At 46.5% G+C, this 19,414-nt stretch overlaps 2 protein-coding genes across 2 annotated transcripts in view; one reads left to right on the top strand and one right to left on the bottom strand.

Moving 5' to 3' along the window:
- The window catches only part of PLG (plasminogen), a 38,710-nt gene extending 23,102 nt beyond the window's left edge, over positions 1–15,608 (top strand). The window contains exons 11-19 of the mRNA XM_034669412.1: positions 2,471–2,652; positions 4,234–4,382; positions 5,284–5,377; positions 7,396–7,516; positions 8,923–8,997; positions 9,581–9,721; positions 10,630–10,736; positions 14,455–14,600; positions 15,214–15,608. Coding sequence (XP_034525303.1) covers positions 2,471–2,652; positions 4,234–4,382; positions 5,284–5,377; positions 7,396–7,516; positions 8,923–8,997; positions 9,581–9,721; positions 10,630–10,736; positions 14,455–14,600; positions 15,214–15,375 — 1,177 coding nt within the window. The 3' untranslated portion in view covers positions 15,376–15,608. The remainder of the gene's footprint in view (positions 1–2,470; positions 2,653–4,233; positions 4,383–5,283; positions 5,378–7,395; positions 7,517–8,922; positions 8,998–9,580; positions 9,722–10,629; positions 10,737–14,454; positions 14,601–15,213) is intronic.
- Positions 15,609–15,748: 140 nt separating this feature from the next.
- Positions 15,749–19,414, bottom strand: part of SLC22A3 (solute carrier family 22 member 3) — a 131,758-nt gene continuing 128,092 nt past the window's right edge. The window contains exon 13 of the mRNA XM_034670796.1: positions 15,749–17,858. Coding sequence (XP_034526687.1) covers positions 17,798–17,858 — 61 coding nt within the window. The 3' untranslated portion in view covers positions 15,749–17,797. The remainder of the gene's footprint in view (positions 17,859–19,414) is intronic.

The raw sequence follows: 19,414 nt of genomic DNA, 5'->3' as shown, positions 1-19,414 counted from the left end.
AAAATCTGTTGTATTTCTATACACCAGAAATAACCAGTTGGAAAAGGAAAATTTTAAAAACAATAGCACTGACAATGGTATCAAAACCAAAATATTTAATGATAAATTTAACAAAGTGTGTACAAGAACTATATGCTACAATACTACAAAATGTTGAGAGAAATTTAAGTTTTAAATACAGATATACTGTTTATGGATTGAAAGAGTCAATATTAATTCTTACCAAATTGGATTTTGAATTCAACCTACGTTCAAGCAAAACTCCTGCAGCTTGTTTTTTCTTTTTTTCTTTTTTTTGGAAAAAGTGACAAAATCTATGTGCAAAGGACCTAGAATCACCAAAACAATCTATGCAAATCTAAACAATCTATAGAAGGAGACCAGAGTTGGAGGACTTACCAGCCTGATGTAAAGACTTACTATAAAAGTACAGTGATCAAAAGACAGTGGTACTGGCAGAAAGATACACAAATAGAGAAAAGAACATTCCAGAAACAGATACAGGCATCTACCCTAAAAAACCTGCAGTTCTATCCCTGAATATTTACCTAGGGGAAATGAAAACATGAGTCTGCAAAGTATCTACCAGACTGTTCATAGCAACTTTAGTCCTAATAGCTCCAAACTGGAGACTGCTTCAGTCTCTGTCAATAAGAAAATGAATCAATCATTGGAGGTATGTTCATACAATGGAATGCTCTTCAGCAATAAAAGGGAACAAGCAGCTGATACTCTCAAATAGCACAGATGAAACTCGAAAGTCACACCGAGGGAAGAAGCCCGGCCCAGAAGAGTGTGCACTCTATGAGTCCATTTATATGAGGTTCTAGAAGAAGCAAGTCTAGTTTCTGGTGAGAGAAATCAATAGTATTTGCCCCCAGAGGGGCAGCAGAGATCGAGTGGTGACCCTGGGGAGCTTTCTTGGAGGAGGGGAATGGAAATGTCCTGTATCAGGGTAGGAGTGTGGGTTATACAGGTGTATATAGTAATCAGAACTCCCCAAACTACCTGTGAGGTCTCTGCATTTCACACTATGTCGGAATACCTCAATTCTAAAAAAAAAAAAAGGACCCATATCTTTCTTTTTCTTTTAACTTTTTACGTGTTTTTTTTTAATTTGTTAAGTTCAGTGAATTAACATATACTGTATTCTTGGTTTCAGAGGTGGAGGTCAGTGATTCATCAGTCTTATATAACACCCAGTGCCCATTCCATCCCGTGCCCTCCTTAATGTCCATCACCCAGTTACCCCAGTTACCCCACCTCCCCTCCAGCAACCCTCAGTGCGTTTCCTGTGATTAAGAGTCTCTTACGGTTTGTCTCCCTCTCTGATTCCAATAGATAGACCTTTTGACACATCCAGTTGCTTGGAGACCTGCTGAAGGGCTTTCTCGAATTGTGGGTCAGGCCCTGAGACAGCCCCCTGCCCACAGACATAGTGCTGGGTTCCCACAATACATAGTATGCCTCAGATGTTCTCAGACAGCCACAGGTCGTGGGTCTAAACTGTGAAGAGGACTGCAAGGCTGAGAAGTCCGGAAGACGGGGGCAGCTTTTAGGGGAGTCCTAGGGACTGAATTGCTCAGTGTCCCCAGGCTCCTCACCTGCTGTGCCTTTTTCCCAATTGTTTCTGACTCTCCCGTAAGCCCTCAGACCCCTCGTGCACCCACACACCTCCTGTCACTCCTCCTTTAGTGTCATCTGCATCCCTCCATCTGACATGGCTGCAGTGGAGGAGGGCATAGAGAGGGGAGGCTGGGGTCCCCGTGTCCCTTCTCCCCCCGCCCCTCTGCCCCTGCATTTCCCCAGGAGGCATCCTTTAGAAACACATCCGGCCTGGGAGCTCGTTTTCCAGGCAAGCTTCCACAAGTCTCTCAAAGCCCAAACCCACTTGGTCTACCAGGTGGGATAGTTACAGTATTTTCATGCTAAGTGCATAGCATTTTAACAACATTGTGGGTCAGTGGGTGGAGGGGACTGGCCTGAGAGTGTTCACAATGTCGCTCTTCCTCGGGGAAATAAGTTCTAGTTCCAGCTTACACAGCTCTATGTATTTATACAGAGATAGAGAGAGATAGTTGCATGAGCATAGGAAAAAAAATCTAAAATGAGCACTTTAAATTCAATGTTCGTTATCCCTGGGGAAATGTATGTTCCATTCCCAGGGAAAGGAAGACATTTGAGTACTTTCATTTACATATTTTTATATTATCTCAGTTTTTATATGGAGCACATATTACTTTTGATTTTTTAAATAAAAATTAGAATCTATGTTTTAAATATACCCAGTCGTTTAGAAGCTGACAGCCATTTGTGCTTGTCGCGTGATAATAATAATTGGTACCGGTGGTATCTTTAATGGAAATATTTCAAAGTCACTTATTAACATCTGTTATAACAAAATGCTGAGGGTGCGGGAGCGCTCCAGAAGATTCTCCACCTCTCCTGACCTGTGTTGTGGAATTTACAGCGGCTTGACCATGAACTACTGCCGAAATCCAGACGGTGACAAAAGTCCTTGGTGTTACACCACCGACCCGTCTGTCCGCTGGGAGTTCTGTAACTTGAAAAAATGCTTAGACACAGAAGAGAGTGGCACCAGCTCCCCGACTGTGCCCCAAGTTCCGAGTGGAGAGGAGCCTTCTGAAACAGGTGGGAAGTCTGTGACCAGACCGCTACGCACGTGGGCGTCAGGGTGACGAGGGGGACCACCTACGGAGACAGAGCACTTTATCGCTACGGGGAGCTGAGCACCGGCCGAGGGTCGGCCACGTGGGGGCAAGCCTCAGGGTGCCATCGGGGGAGCCAGAGCTGCTGTGGCTGGTGCCACGTGGCCAGGCTGTGCTTGTAGGACTGGAAAACTAATTGGTTCTGAGCGATGGATAAAGCTTGAGCCTGTGTGGATTGAGAGGTTGATCAGGGCGGCGCTGGCCAGGTTGGGCAAACCCTTGTCCCCTCCATGGAGAAATAGAAATGCTGGATATGGTCTTGAATAGACTGAATTAGGAGTGCTAGCAGGACAATTAGGGGAGCTCTCCAGCCACAAGCCTGGAAGGGTGGCTGCGTGGCTTGCAGGGTCACTGGGGCTCAACACAGGGATGTGGGTGTTGTCTGAGGTGGGAGGCAAGACCTAGTTACACCCTTCTGTGCTTCCCCGGCCCTTGGAGTGCAGCTGCTTCTGGGCTTGTCTCCTGCCCCCTTAGCTCCCCTCCCCCACCCCAGCCCTGGCATGAAAACTCAGGGTCCATGACTTGTCTGGCCACTTTTCAGGTAATTCAAAATCCTCCAGAGGGTAATGATTAAAACCAGAACTTGCTTTGAAGTTGAGAGCCCTCTGCACCCTGAGGTGGGCTTGGCCCCTCCGCAGTGCCGGAGAACCTCACCTACTGTTCCCTTGAACCGGTGGGGCACATCTCTTTCCTCTCTCGGTGAGACTGTGGACTCTGTGCCCAGGAGGGTCTCCCTCCTAGATAAGACTGGAGACGACCTGCCTTGATTCTCCCATGTGCCTGCTGCCCATTCGGTGTGTGGGTAACTCCCTTACCCCAGGCCTGGCCAACTTCAGGGTTGTAGGCTGCCCAGCACAGCCCCTGTGCTTGACAGAGAAGCTAGCTGGCCCAGCTTTTGCATTTTGGATTTTCTAAACAGCCGTGAGAGTACTGGGGCCCTGGGTCCTCCTGTGGGACACGTATCATGTTCTCCAAGGGGTCTCGTGGAAGTCCCTTTCTCTAGGTTGGGGCAAGGGATGGGCTTGCAGAAGGGGCCCAAGCTGTCTCTTTATGAACCCCTTCACCCCAAAGGGTGGGAACTCACAGCACAGCTCTCACCAAAATAGTGTCTTTTGTAAAAGTCCTTTAAAATTTGCATTCTTTTTTCTCTACCCTTGTTGAGAACGTGGTGTTCGAGGGTCATGTGACAGTTCCCAGTGGCATCTGTTGGATGTGACTCCACTGGGTGCCCTGTCTTACCACTCAGCTTGTTAGAAAATTGACTATCTCGTGTCCTGGCCAAAATTTCCATGCTAACATCTTGGCTTGTGATTATTTCCCAGGCAATAGCGTTTCCAGTAGCTTGTTAAACTAGGCAGTGTTTGCTGGAATTGTCAGCATTCCAGTGCTCTAAGGATGGGACCGCAGAAACTGTCACTCGAGAGTCCTAGCGCTGCCGCCCGTGTTCCCTAGCATCCTTGGTCTGTCGAGCACACGTAACCACGCGTTTCTTCTTCTTTCACAGACTGCATGTTTGGGAATGGCAAAGGGTACCGGGGCAAGAAGGCGACCACTGTTTTGGGCATCCCGTGCCAGGAGTGGACTGCCCAGGAGCCCCACAAACACAGCATTTTCACTCCAGAGACAAATCCACGGGCAGGTCTGGAAAAAAACGTGAGCCACTTTGATTTGAACTCCATTTTGCCTCTTGCTGGCCAGTCTTTGCCAACAGAACTGGCCCTGTGTCATGGCAAGGCAGCCAGACTGGTCCTTGGTGGCGGCAGAGGGGAAGATGAGAGGTCTCAGGAACCAAGCCTCTGTGTCACTGGCTGCAGCATGGCCACTACGGTTTGTGCGGGCAAGCAGACCTCCGTGTCTGTGACCTCTGTCCACAGGCTCCTCATTTAGTTTGCGTTTGGGACATTTCCTGCTTGCTTTTAGTACTGTGTGCTGTTTCTAGTTTCTAGTGTTTGTCTTCTACGTTGTGGTGGTCAGGGATGAACTTCATGAACTTTTTGTCAGATTTTTCTAGAAAAAAAATGTGGATGTGCCATGAGGACTCCACGCAGTAGAGTTTCCTCTACCCTCACACACTCTGTGGGATGGTTTACGCTGGGGGTACGTACAGGGAAGGAAAGGGAAGACATTGCCTTCCTATGGCTTGACCCATGGAACGGGCACAGTTCTTGGGAAGAATTTCTGAACCAAGAGCACACAGGTGTCATTGGGTAGTAGATGGCTGAGGTGAACCAGGGACAAGGTGAGTCAGCCATGTCCCATGGCCCTCTCTTGTTCTCTCAGAGGTCCCCTGACATGGGCTGCTGAAGGGGAGGCCCCTTTATGTCGTCTCTACCTCAGGACCCCTCAGGTCCCCTCCTTCCAGGGGAGTCACTCACAGTTTCTTTAAAGAAGCTAAGTCAAAAGTTTTATAACACCCTAAAGAATAACTTTGTCCCCCACCACAACTACCTTTCATCTTCTAAGGACAGCAGTTACATGTCTGTCAGAACACCTTCTCTGTCCCACTTGCCTGGTCCCCTCTGTCCCAATTTTTTTTTTTTTTTTTTTTTTTTAGTACTGCCGTAACCCCGACAGCGACGTCAATGGTCCTTGGTGCTACACGACGAATCCGAGAAAGCTCTTCGACTACTGCGATATCCCTCAGTGCGGTAAGCTGCTTTCCTTTTTGTAAGGAAATGGCTTCTCAGATCAATGCAGCACCACCTCCCGGATAGGGATTTGCAAAAGGAGGGCTTGATGCTGAGCGCCGCAAGTGGGCTGCCCACTCTTCATCGCGGGCCTCTTGACTCTGTCCTCCCCATGGCCCCGTTTGTTAGGGCGTCCCCCTTCCCTGCCACCTTAACTAGAGTAAATACACAATCATCCAGAAGAGCAAACAGGTGATCCCAACAGCCTCAGGACGCTCTCACCGAACACACCGTGTCCCGCGTGGGATGCCTGAGAGTCCCGCCCCTGGATAGGAAGCTTGCTCGTCCAGCAGCTGAGAAGGAAAAAAATATACAAACACCATGAAACAGCCAAGCATATAATATACATTGTGAACCTATAAATTGTCATCCTGAGAACTCAACGAGAAGGAATGTAGATTTTTAGTAAGCCCCAAATCTCCTTTATCCTAAGATTACCATTCATTACCCATACCTTAGCCATGTGACTTAGAGAAAACATGTCTGGGGGCTTTCCTCATTTCCCTGAGATTTTCTAGGGAGCAGGAAGCTTGGATCAGGGAAAGAGGAAAAGTCTGGAATAACAAATCCATGGGTAGGTCTGGAGAACAATATAAGCCACTTCGATTTGGGCCCTATTTTACTTTCTGCTGACTTGTCTTTGCAAACAGAATTTGTCCTGGTTACAGAAAACCAGGCTGGACTTCTCCTTCGCATGGCTTGATGCTCGTGCTTGCGTTGCCATGTGGAGGGGCTGGAGCTGGGGGGGAGAAGTTCCAGCTGCAAAGGCAGCGAAGACAAGCATGCAGAGGTGGTTGGGGAGGAGTTAGGGGTACGGGGTAGAGCACGGGAGCCACTCCGCTGCGGTTTGCTCCTGGGCCACCCCTGGGTAGAGCAGTGGGGAGGAAAGAGAGGCCAGCATGACGAGCAAGGTTCCTCCTGGCTCCTTGTCTGGATTTAGGGTGAGTTTACAGCTGACTCCTTCTCGAGTGGCTGTTTTCTCTGTTCTATGGAAGCTCTCTTGGTGGCCCCTTCATCTGAAAGGCCCTGAATGGGGTTAGTGCCTCTCCTTCAGCTGGTCACTCCCGATCCTCAGCTCTGGTCCTTCTGGAACACCTTGCTGCCTCCTCTGGCCCAGTTCTCCATGTTGGACAGGCTGCCTACTTGACAGGATTGCCTTTGAGTTGTCCTATCAGCCTGACATTCCTGCCGTGGGCGCCACAGCTGGGATGATGCTCCTTGATTCCCCTGGAGAAGTACAGTGACTTCCCAGGTGCAGCCCTTGGCCACCACCAGGTGCTCTAGCCTTCTAGAGGCTGGAGCCGTTTGGGCATTAGTGGGTGGTACCAAAGGTGGGGCATGACCCCTGTCGTCTAGGTGGAAAGGTAGGAGGTCAATAGAGTGTATGGGCAAGGGAATGTCAATCAACCCCTGGGCATTGGGTTAGTCTTGGAAGTCCTGTCCAGAAGCTGGCTGAGGGAAGTTAGGACGAGTAGCTGTGCTCCATACAATCACTTACACACATGTGCACATATATGCACACACAGAGCTTCACATTAAAAAATACCCATAGTGCCTTTCAACGGGGCTGACAAGTATGATTTTCATTAAACTTTATGTGATTCAGAGGGCGATGAGGATGAAGATGGGAACCTCGATCGATCACATCAGGTCAGAGTAACAGTTGGTGTCAGTCAGGGTCCTCTCATCAAAGCTCTCGCTCCATCACCTAATACCAATCTACTTAACCCATCCCCCGCACCAAATAACACAGAAGTCTTCAGACTTTCCTGAGAGGAGAAGGTTCTGTGTTGTCTGCTGTCACTTTCGAAGCTTAGAAAAAAATACCCAAAGGTGCTTATGATCTCGCTATTTAGTTTGGACTTTGAGATGCCAGAACCTCAGTGCTTTGGCGGTGACCCACTGATTTCTCTTGAGTTGTGTGACAGAATTGCTTGCCCTTCTTGAAATGTGACTCTTGTTTCTACTTTGTGCCACAGCATCCGGTTCATTCGATTGCGGGAAGCCCCAGGTGGAGCCAAAGAAATGCCCTGGAAGGGTGGTCGGTGGGTGCGTGGCCAACCCACATTCCTGGCCCTGGCAAATCAGTCTTAGAACAAGGTAACGGTATTTCCAGAGACAATTAATCGCATTCTTTTGTGTAAGCCCCGCAAAACCTTTCTGTGTTCGCACTCAATCCACACAGCTCGGGGATCCTTACCTGCCTTTATAGTCTTCTTAGAAGGAAAGACAACTACAAAAATTTTAAAAATTATATTTTTATAGGTTCTCTACTTTGAAAATAGCCCAAATTGGAATATTTTCCTTGATCTGGGAGGCTGTTGTTGAAATCTACAGATATAGCGATTTACACCATGTTCCCGTATTGCTGGAGAAGTATTGGAGATGTCTGGAGGGTTTTATAGATGTCCATTGTGGGACAAAGGGAATGGGGTATTTTTAGAAATGTGGGATGTTGGGGGGGCATGGACAAAATTATATCTAGATTCTTTCACCGTTCAAGTTTTTTTTTTTACACTTTTGTGACTTACTAAATTTAATTAGAAGGTGCCCACCCATTCACAAGCACACCCCCTCCGTGTAGGGTAGTTCAGGGTCACCATGATTTAAGAGGGACTGGTTCCGATCCTACGGAACCCAGAAAGTTCAGGTGATTGTTTCAGGGACATGAGCTTCTCATAGGTCCGGTTTTCCTGGGTGTCTCATACAAAGCACACGTGTGAAACAGGCTAATCTGCTTTTCGTGTTGCTTCGTCATCTCGTTTCCACACCAGGGCCCCTGTGCACACTCAGTTCCCATGCTCAGTTGCCTGCCTTCCCCACGCGTGTGAGATGCCATTGACAAACTTGATTTAAGTGTATTTCATTCTTTTGTTGAGTTGGCTTTTCCTTTCTTTGCCTTCTCACTTACTAACTCCTTGCTCTGCAGACCTTCACCTTTCACATACTTCAAATTCTTTCTTTCCCAAACTGTGCTGGTCTCTGTCTCCTGACTGATGTTACCGCGCCTGCTGTCATTAGGATGGGCTTCGTTCGGAGCGGCTCACACCAAGAGGGTTAAATGAGCAGACTCCCAGTATTCACAGCTGTTTAGGGTCACATTTGGCTCCCTGAAGAATGACTCATAAGCCTTGCAGAGATCTTGTCATAAAGAAAGACAAGAGGCCTCAAGGGGATGATCTTTGGGTGGTCACTTCTGCTGGAGTCTGAGGCCAACAAGTCCAAACCATGAATGTGGGCTTCCTGTTGCCGCTGCGTGGCTTTGCTCTCCTGCGGACAGGCTGTGCCTGAGCTTCCCCCCACCATCTAAAGTGTGGTGAGGATGAGACCTTCTGGAAAATCTGCTACTGAAGCCCAACTCAAAGTTCTGGCTGTCCTGATGATGGGCTGGTAGGCTTTTCCTTTGGGAACATCAACATTATCAAAATCGAGTGAACTCTTCTTTCTGGCTTTCTGTAGAACATATCGTCAGGTTTGAACTAAAATTTGGCATGTTTTTCTTCTAGATTTGGACAACACTTCTGTGGAGGGACTTTAATATCCCCAGAGTGGGTGCTGACGGCTGCCCACTGCCTGGAGAGGTATGTCTGGGGGACAATGGATATGAGGATTTGAGTTAAAGACTCCCTCCCTTCGGGGCGCCTGGGTGGCACAGCGGTTAAGCGGTTAAGCGTCTGCCTTCGGCTCAGGGCGTGATCCCAGCGTTATGGGATCGAGCCCCACATCAGGCTCCCTCTGCTATGAGCCTGCTTCTTCCTCTCCCACTCCCCCTGCTTGTGTTCCNAGGGCCATTGGATGAGGAAGGAGGGGAACATTTCTAGAGAGAAACGAAGGAAGACCCAGTTCAGGTGGGTTTGTAGGCCTGGGTCAGTGGCAGGAGGACCTGCTCATTGTGACAGGCACAGGTTCTCCTGAGATGGGTGCCTGTTCTTGTACTGACTTCACTATTGATTTCATTCTCCCTCTGTGGTTAGGCCAAAAGCAGCCCCAAGAGCAGTCCTTAGTGGCCAGATTTAGATAAACAGTGAACTTTGTTTCTTGCCACTCAGAGGTCACTGACTGTGGGTAGCCAAGTAGGGAGAAGATGCCATGTTTATGACTCAGAAGGGCACTTGATGAGGGGCTGGCACATTATTTTGCTCCTAAGGTCACCATCTTTCCTAGGTCCCCAAGGCCTGCAGCATATAAGGTCATCCTGGGTGCACACCGAGAATTCAATCTTGAATCAGATGTTCAGGAGATAGAAGTGTCCAAGCTGTTCTTGGAGCCCACACATGCCGACATCGCCTTGATAAAGCTGCAGAGGTACCAGCTCACCCGTGGGCTTTACCCCGAGATCAGTGGCACTTGGTTATGCCTGGGTTTCATGAGCGAAACAGGGTTGTAGGGGAGAAGCGGGGCGGGGGGCACCGTCTAGGACATGAGGGGCACAAGGGCTTTGGGGAACTGAAAAAATCTGGGCTCTGCCCCATTCTGTCACACTCTGGCTGTGCTCTTAAAAAAAGGCATCAGGATTCATTTTCTTTGTGTGGAAAAAGAATCAGCCAAAGCACGAAGTACATGGTTACCCCCGAAACTCTCACTTCATGTTCGCCAGGAAGCAAATACACACTCAGAATCAGAGAATTCTGCACTTCTTCCAGGTTGACAGTTCTCCTCTCAAGAAGATAATATGTTTGGGGAAAATCAAATGAAATTATGTATTTCAGAGCACTTAAAAATCTACACTATAAACACACACGGACACACACACACACACACAATTCATAAATGCAAATTCTTCTTTCTATCCTTGCTTTCATCTTCCCTGTTGCAATAGAATTTTATGAAGTCTGACAAAATGATAAATTTGCTTATGTTACTTAAAGTTAGTGATATTTGGAAACAGGTCCCAATACAGAAAGCTAAATGAACAGCTATTTTGAGAACAGACATGTTTGGGCGAGTCAACAAGGCGCAGAGAACACAGGTGCCATGTCTGGTGGCTTCCAGATGGCAGTGGGACGACGCCGACAGTGGTGAGGACGGGCTAGGCCAGCACAAGGGGAAAGGTTGTTTTCTGCTTTGTGCTGTGTCAGCGAAGCAAGGAAACGCCAGCTCAGAGGATCCCGGGGCTCTGGGCAGGTGGCACCTTGTCGTGAGCGACCAGCGGATGGACAGCAGATGTACCCTGGAGGGGCGGGCACATGTGACTTTGGATGGTTTTCTTTCAGCCCTGCCGTCCTCACCTCAAAGGTGATCCCAGCTTGTCTGCCATCCCCCAACTATGTGGTTGCTGACCGGACATTATGCTACATCACCGGCTGGGGAGAAACCCAAGGTGAGATAAATCCCGTGATTCACACGGGAACTGTTTTAGACCTCTAGTCTCCATGAGAACCTGTCATTTGTGCAGATTTCTACCAGGGAGTGAGGTCCACCTTCCCTGACGTTGGCTGGGTTCCTGCCTAGGTGTCCATAGTCAGTCGTTAAGGGACATGGGTGAGGGACGGGGTAGTGTTGCTCTGAGTCTCTTGGCCCATAAATTCAACGTTAATATTGCATCCCCAGGTAAGTGGGGTTTTGAAGCCAGCCTACAAATTGAGGCTGTTTGATTATTTTCCATGTGATTCCATGTGAGGTTAGCTTCCATGTGAAGTTAGCCATACTGAGCTCCCAGACACTGAAACAAGCACCAAAATTACAGTGAAGCTTGTCTCCCCGAATACCCACATGCCTCTTGTATGTGTGGAGAGGCTGGTGGTGGTGGGACAGGCTGACAGCTCCGGGAAAGGAAGAGAGGTCCCGGTCCTGGAATGGTATTTGGTATTGGTTGGTGGGGTGTGCGTGAGATGGGAAACGTCTATGCAGGGTCCTGTATCAGCACCCCCGTACTACATTTTGGGGACCCCGTCTTCTCTTTGCAGTAGGCCCTGATAGTAAGTAATTACACCCATCAGACTCAGGCCCCAAAACATTGTGAGAGTGAATGTCTTTGATCTCTACCTTGCTTTCTGAGAAGTGTTGCTGAGGGCCCAGGAGGGGGGTCAGGAACCCTGCAAAGTAGAACTGGCCCTGCCACTTGCTGGCAAACCAGACAAGTTACCTTACCTCCTTGGGCCATTTGGCCTGGAAGAGCCTCCTCTATAAAACCGGTTTTCAAACTGATTTGCACATTATTCTTTTGCATTTGCTTTCATTTCAAAACAGGTTTTGTGGTTTTTAAAAAAAGTAACTGGTCTAAATCACTTCAGATTTGTCTTCTTTCTGCACTTTTCCTACATAAATGGTAGAAACTCACCTTCTGAGTTTTGCACATTCCCCTGCTTTCTGTACTTTGGGGTCTGTGAGCATCGAGAAGTAAAGGGAGCCGTCACAAATGATGCTGTTACCATGGATATGACAGGCTGTTCCAGCGTTTTGCATGTAAAAAGATTTAAATACATGAACCCCCTATGACTTCTGTATGTTTGTTCCCATTTTGCAAATGAGGGATCGAGGCTCCGAGGTGAGCAGGGCAATGTCCTGGGAAGTGCACGCACACAGCCCCTGTGTAGCTGGACCTTGAACCCGTCTGCTGCTGCTTGTTCCACGCACCACCCACACTTTCCTAACTACCGCCCTGTGCTAGGCTCCACCGTCCTCCCTGGCCTCACGCTCGTGGCCACGGGGAGACCATTCTTTGTATGTTCACTGAATCAGGAGGAGTCCCTAAAACAGAAGTCACACCTGTTTACTGATTTTCTGATGTCAATAATCACATCAGACTAGTGTTCTTAGCTTCTTGGTGTGAGGTCAAATCTCACCTGTTCTCCCCTTTGGTCTCCAGGCTTTCCCTGACTTTAATATTTCAAAGCAAGGTAAGCGTCCAGGCCCAGGGGCGCATTCAGGTTAGCTCATTCACGGGGTGCTCTCAGAGCTCCTGCTTCCTCCTCCCCAGGGGCCCTGACATCAGGGCTTCATCCCGAGGTCACCTTCAGCCTCCGGGCCCTCCGAGGTGCCATCCCGACTGTGGCCACAAGATGACAGCACTTCTGCACAGACCACACCAATTTCACAGCAGCTCTTGGTGGACTTTGTCACCAGCATCAGGGTGGCTCTTGCTCAGAAAGCAGATGCAAGAGCAAGACACTTGGATACATTAATTCTCAGCAGAAGAGGCTGAGAAGGCTGGTCCCTCCACACATCTACTCTAGTAACGCGCCCCCTACCCAGTGCTTCCTCGGCCCGTTCTCCACAGCGGCTCTGCCCAGCCAGGGCTGGGACAAGCCTCCCCTTCCCAAAAGGTGGTCCTTTTACGTGCTCCTGTCAACTCGATCCAGTGCCAGGTTTTCCGAACTCAAGAAAGTTACTCAGATGTGTTCAAAGTCTTCAGAGAAGAACTAGTCCCTCATCTCTTCGCTGTTTCATGCTAGCAAAGATTTTTTTTTTTTTTCCGGCACACATTAAAGCAGGGCTTGCAAAATTAGAAAACTGGATTATTTGTGAAAACACGGAAACATGCCTGGGGGTGTCTGTCTGGGAAAGCGGCATTTCCTCTGGCTATTTTGCAAGTGCTCCATTTTGATGTGCCAAAGTGGGGAAAAAAAAAAGTAGTTTTTCACAAAAGAAGAAATACCATGAGTAAAATAAGCCTACGGGAGAATGTTTACTCTTCCTAATTGGAAAAGAAATGCAAATTAGGAAATGAACTAGGACAATTTCCACCTATTTTATTAGCAGGTATTTAAAAAATATTAAATACTCGGAAGTGTGGGATGAAGTGGCCTTTTTTCCTAGTGAAATTTTACACTGTCATGCCCTTTTAGGACATAATTTGGCAGTGTTAACTGGGAGCCATAAACATGTCTATATAATTTCTGGGAACTCAGATCTAAGAAAATATTAGGGAATATAAATAAAATGTATGAACAAAGATGTGGAAAGTTGGAAGCTACTGTAGGAGCCCAGGAGCGGGGGGAGTGAAGAATTGGGGCAATGACGTCACAGACCCAAGTTCAAGGCCCAGCTCCTCCACGGATGTGCTGGGTGATCTTGGGCAAACTGCACGGCCCCCACCCCCCAGCCTCGGCTACCTTCTCTGTGCGACAGAAATGACAGAGGTGCCTGTTTCGTGGGACTACTGCAAGGGTTAAATGAGATATAGCACCTCGCGGGTTTGTGCCTGAAAAGGTTGATTCCAGTACATGACAGCTATTCTTTGGTTTTATATTGTGGTCAAGTATATATATATATAAGGTAAAATTTACTATTTTAATTGTTTCCAAGAGTACGACTCCGTGGCATTCAGTATAGTCAGAGTTGTGCAACCCCCACCCCTATTTGCAGAACACTTCCTGACCTTAAAAGGAAACCCCCACCCCTAAGGCAGTCCCTCCCCCATTAACATGCTAATTATGAAAATTGCAGCATTCTAAGAAAGCCCTTGTTATATAAGGTTGTGTGAAAACAATAGTTCAATATAAATAGTAAAAAAAAAAAAAGCATCTAAAAGAGACTGTAAGTGAATAGACGTTCTAGTAACACTTGGATTTGTCAGTCTCTTTACATATTGAAAAATATATTTTTAAAAAATTTTATTTATTTATTTCACAGAGCAAGAGAGCATAAGCAGGGGGAGCTGCAGAGGGAGCGAGAGAAGCAGGCTTCCTGCTGAGCAGGGAGCCCATGTGGGGCTTAATCCCAGAACCCCAGAATCATGACCTGAGCTGAAGGCAGACGCTTCACTGACTGAGCCACCCAGGCATCCCCGAAAAATATTTCTTTTTTCTTTTTTAACTATAAGTTAAAAAAGAAAAATAACAACATGTTCCCCCAAACACCGTCAAGAAACCCAGATTATTGAATCCAGGTCTTGGGAACGTGAAATCTTATATAATACCTATACCTTCAAGGGTTAAAGTGAAATGCATTCCAGTAGTATCAGGAACTGACTTCTTGCTTTATACAACCTCACGACAAACAAGAGATCGGTCATTGCTGCTCTGTCATTCTGGAAGGTTCCTTGTGGGCATGTTTTGGATCCGGTATAACCGTTTCTTCACTCTTTTTAAACACAGGCACCTTTGGCGTGGGTCTGCTCAAGGAAGCCCAGCTGCCTGTGATCGAGAACAAAGTGTGCAACCGCTATGAGTATCTGAACGGAAAAGTCAAATCGACGGAGCTCTGCGCTGGGAATTTGGCTGGAGGCACTGACAGTTGTCAGGTAAGAACAAAATCAATCTTCTGCTGTCCTGTCTTGGCCTCTTAGATATTTCAGCCCCCAAATGGCAAATTCCGGAAGGCTTTGTCAGCTGCAGGCCACCATCCAAATGCTACCCAGCAACACTGTAGGTCTTTTACTGCATTCGGACTGAGATCGCCGAAGGGACTTTCTGGGGCCTTGAGTTCCAGACTGGTAGTGAAGGAGGCGTTCAGTACCATCACTGCCCCAGCCCACGCATCGTCTGGGGAGCGTGCTGTTGGGTGGGACTCTTGGGCAGGGACGGTGGGAGACAAAGACCAACTGCACCCCCTTTGCAATTGTTTTTGGGGTTTCCTCTGCCTGCGAGAAGCCCCAAGGCAGGAAGGGATGAGTACAGTATTCATGGGAGTTTTTCCCCAGGAACACTGGATGGTGTGGTTTTGATAAATATACGTTGTTAAATACTGAAGCACAGCAGATTCTCAGATAGTCTAGTAATAAGTTCCTTTGTACTTGGAAGAGAATGCTCAAATACTGGGGAAACTTACGTTTGGATAATAGAAGGATGACATCCCATAATAAAAGGATGGCAGTTTAATCCTCACGTGGTTTTTTCCCCCCTCTCTCTGGATAGGGTGACAGTGGAGGGCCTCTGGTTTGCTTCGAGAAGGACAAGTACATTTTACAAGGAGTCACTTCGTGGGGTCTTGGCTGTGCCCGCCCCAATAAGCCTGGTGTCTATGTTCGTGTGTCAAGGTTTGTCACTTGGATTGAAGAAATAATGAGAAATAATTAAGTGGATGGGAGATGGAGTGATTCCTCAACACATCTAGAGGCTGGAACATGGGTAGGGAAGTCAGCGTGCTCAGAAATAATTGACGGTAATCAAATTAAGACACTGTACTTTATATCATCCACTGCCAAACCTCGGCGTTTTTTAGTATTATCATGCATAAATGGTCCCCGTCCGTGGACTGTTGCATTCTGTAATAATAAAGTAACACATCTGTAACATTTGTTGAAAATGAACTCTGTCCTTCCTTTGATTTAATTTTTTTTTTAACTTCATTGTTTTCATGTCCTTGGTTTATCCTGCCGATGTTAAATAGTGTAACTCTCACAGGCTTAGGTGATTTCTCTCTTTCTCAGAAGGCGTAGTTGCAAAAAAGGACCATGAAGCCTCTAAGGTCATAGAGAAGGGAGCAGAGAAGTCCCAGTAAGTCACCCATATATTTATCTTGTGTGCAAAAGATGGCTAGACGTACATCTTTTAAGGTCTTTATTTCTGGCACTGAGACGAATGTTTTCGAAGCTGCGGCATGTATGGGAGTCATGAGAACACGTTCTATTCTTGGGAATGAAATCTGTTACTGACAACTTGACGTTAGCCCAGCACAGGGAGGGGACACTGGGCAGAGAGCTGTACCCGGTGAAGGGAACGGGCATCGCAAGTGTAATACAAGACCAGTAGAGACGCTGAATGCTATTCTGGGTCACATCTGAATCTAGGAAAGGTACCAAGAGCCCTTGAAGGAACAACGAACGTATGTTGAAGGTGGACCGCTTAATTTCCATCGCTAATTGGCTGCCCAGATAGGAAATATACACTGTCATGTGGGAATAGAGTTTTCCGGTGACACGTGTTCGAGAGGAAGAGAGAGAACAGACACCGATGTCACTTGACAATTTAAAATACTTTATTGTTACCAGAACCAAAATATCGGCTCGAAATACAATTCCAAGGTGAGCGTATCAAGGAGGAACAGTCATCTTACAGCGAAGAGAAATGCCAAGAGAGCAAAAACGCAAGTGTGCAGGAATACAGGTGACTGCAGCATTTAGTCCCCACGGAGCCGTGCTTAGTTCATTGAAGAATCAAACATTCATATTCAATTCTGTTGTGCTTTAAGGATTAAAAAGCTAAGCTTACAGTTGGCACAAACATTGTACGTATTGTCATGTGTTCGCGTAGAATTTTCTTCTTCGTTGGCAAGATTTCCCCTAAGTGTCCATTTTGTCTGTCCACACAAAATAATTCATTAAAAAATTCTGCATAAGATACATAGTGAATCTGAAAATACAATGAATATAACAGATAAAGCAAAACAAACAGAAAAAGACAGCATATTTGCATTTAAGCTCCACATTTCAAAAGTCTCAGTTACAAAAAAGAAAGATCAAATCCCTTATTAGTGTCTACGACATCACTTATAAAGCTTCTGCTAATTCTTTAACACGTGGATATAACTGACCTTCCTTTTAAATAAAATGCAAGCTTCTTCCCAAGACAAGTTAAAAGGGTCAAGATTGAAAAGGGTCACGATTGAACAGTCCCAAGTTTTTCACTCTTGACCATGGGTAGCATCCTAGAACTGAACTCACAAATACAAGATAAATATCCCTTTAAAATCAAAATGAAGACCCATGAGATCACACTTCATGGATTTCGTTCAATAAAGAACCGAGTGTGTGGCTTTTGGTGTTCACTAAAGTAGGACCCAAACTATCCCGAGTCATCGCAGGCCCAAAACCGATGGACGAAATAATAAAGAGCCAAGTCCTCCAACTGAACAGCGGATTTGTTCCTAATGATAGAATCAGGCCTGAACATGCCAGGAAGCCCAGATGCTGCAATGGCTTACCGATCTCAAAACGAGCAGAGAAGGGAAGGGCTCAGTGTCATGTGGCCCAAGGTCCTTCAATTCAGCCCCTTCATGAATAGGATTTCCAGATTTTCATCCTCCCCACAGTCTTCAGAGCACGCAGGTCAGAGCTTCAGTTCCTTGCTCAAGTCTGATGAACCCATTTCTGCCTCCAGTTCCCCGCTCCCCGCTTGGCACTTCCTGCCTCCGTGATGGAGACAGCGGTCGTGAGAATTTGGGGAAGGCTCCTCTTGTCCCTCTATCACTGAATGGGTCTGAGATACTGCTCCAACTTCAGAAAAAAACTCGGGGGGAGCTGTCCACACAACAGGCTCTTTGCTAAACCAGCCGCATACCGTGTTCCCAGAAACGTCAATAGCGCTCTAAATCCTAATTCATCCCGCATTATATAAAAATACTCTGGGTAGTCTGGATGTCTTTGTTCAGTCTGACAAGTACTTGGAGGCATACAGCATGACGTAGCTGAAATGGGCACGCGCGTGTCTGCGAGGCACATCGGTTCCGTGGGAAGGGTCAACCTAGAGAGCGCCTTCCTTTTGTCTTTGGCAGGGGGCCTCAAAAGTGAGAGCTGGAAACTTGAGTTTTCTTTTTCCTGCCGCATTTATAGGAATACGGACTAACAGAACAAGGAGAAAAGAGAAAGTCCTCATGAAATATTATACAACTAGTTCCAGCAGTTTTCTTGCTACTACTAAGCATTATAGCTGGTTTTCATCAGACACACTCATGCATAACTTCTCATAAAAAAACCCAATTCAAAGGTAATGAAAATGACTGTCTCCCAGGGCTTTCGTGTGTTTGTTTTTACCTGTTTCCCCAGGCGGGGCTAAGTAGCATTGCAGCGTGTAAGTTCTTTATGGGACAGGTCGGGATGCCACCCACCCTGACGTGGCCTCCAAACTCGGATACAAACCAAGCAATTGTCTAGGAAGACACAGCTAGCAAAACGTTCCTCTCTTCTGGATGAGGCAGGGCCTTACAACGGTAGAACGCTCAAGAGGATTTCACACAGTTTTAACACCTTTTATAAATGTCTTAATTTCGATCAGCAAAATGGCAAGATCTTAAAGAGAATCTTCCATCTCACTCTGAATTTCAGGTAGCATTGTTCTAGGGTGAAAAACAGGTAGAGCTTTGGGTGAGAAATAAGCCATTACTCATCCCTTGCTGTCCAAACAACAGTAAGAATCTGTTTGGACGACTTCATGGGGCAAATGTCCCCCTGCCCCATGACTGGCCAGTCCTGTTATAAGTCAGCTGCTGAGATATGAGCCAATGGTTTTATTTTAAATACACTGATAAGTTTTTCTTAGGAAAGTTCTGGGATGATTAATCAATCACACTTTTCAAAACAGCATCAAGAAACAGGGTAATAAAATCCAATGAAATCAGTGTATAGGTTTTAAAGGTTTGGTAAAAGGCTCACGAGACACTTAGCAATGGTTGCCTACTTCTGGGGAGCCGGATGACACCTCACTGAAGAGAAAATATCAAGGAGTATACAGCATGAAATAAAAGCACACAAAACAACCAAGTCACGTGTGCCCACTGAGAAGCATCAGGCCACTCCTAGCATGGAAAAGTTGTGAACGTTTCTCAGCACAGACTTCCTAGTACTTAAAAGAGTGAGGATAAGAGCTGCAATTGACCAAAATCACTTTGAGTATTAAATAAAATGACATATGTGAAACCACCTGTCAGGCACTTAAAAAATGCCAGCTTCTCCTCTGTTCCCCATCTAGAGTGAAGAGTGCCATGAGGTTACTCACATTTTAGTCTTCTTCTAAATATTTTCGATGCAAATTTTTTTGAAGTTCAGGGATTCACGTCCTTAATTTCTAGGTCTTTATTTAGACAACTGATTTTATTTTCAAAATTGGCTGTTAACATTAGTTTTTGAATTATGCAAATAATACAAGGCCATGGGTTGTAATTAGAAAATAAATCAAATAATACAAAAGTCTACAGAGTGTAAAAGTGATGTCTTCTTCCCAATTCATTTCTGTCTCCAGAGGGTCTCTATTACAATATTAGATCTTTTGCTACACATTCTCATATTCATATCCTCTCGTCCTCTTTTTATCATGAAACATTTTAAGCAGAGGGAATTAGAAAGAACTTGTGTTGTGTGAATTTCTGTTGATATAATTCTGCATGTTTATGTATTGGTTG

This window comes from Ailuropoda melanoleuca, chromosome 10 (assembly GCF_002007445.2).
Source record: "Ailuropoda melanoleuca isolate Jingjing chromosome 10, ASM200744v2, whole genome shotgun sequence".
Classification (NCBI taxonomy): domain Eukaryota; kingdom Metazoa; phylum Chordata; class Mammalia; order Carnivora; family Ursidae; genus Ailuropoda; species Ailuropoda melanoleuca.
Note: the sequence above shows the minus strand (reverse complement) of the source record. Positions and strands in the feature narration are given on the sequence as shown.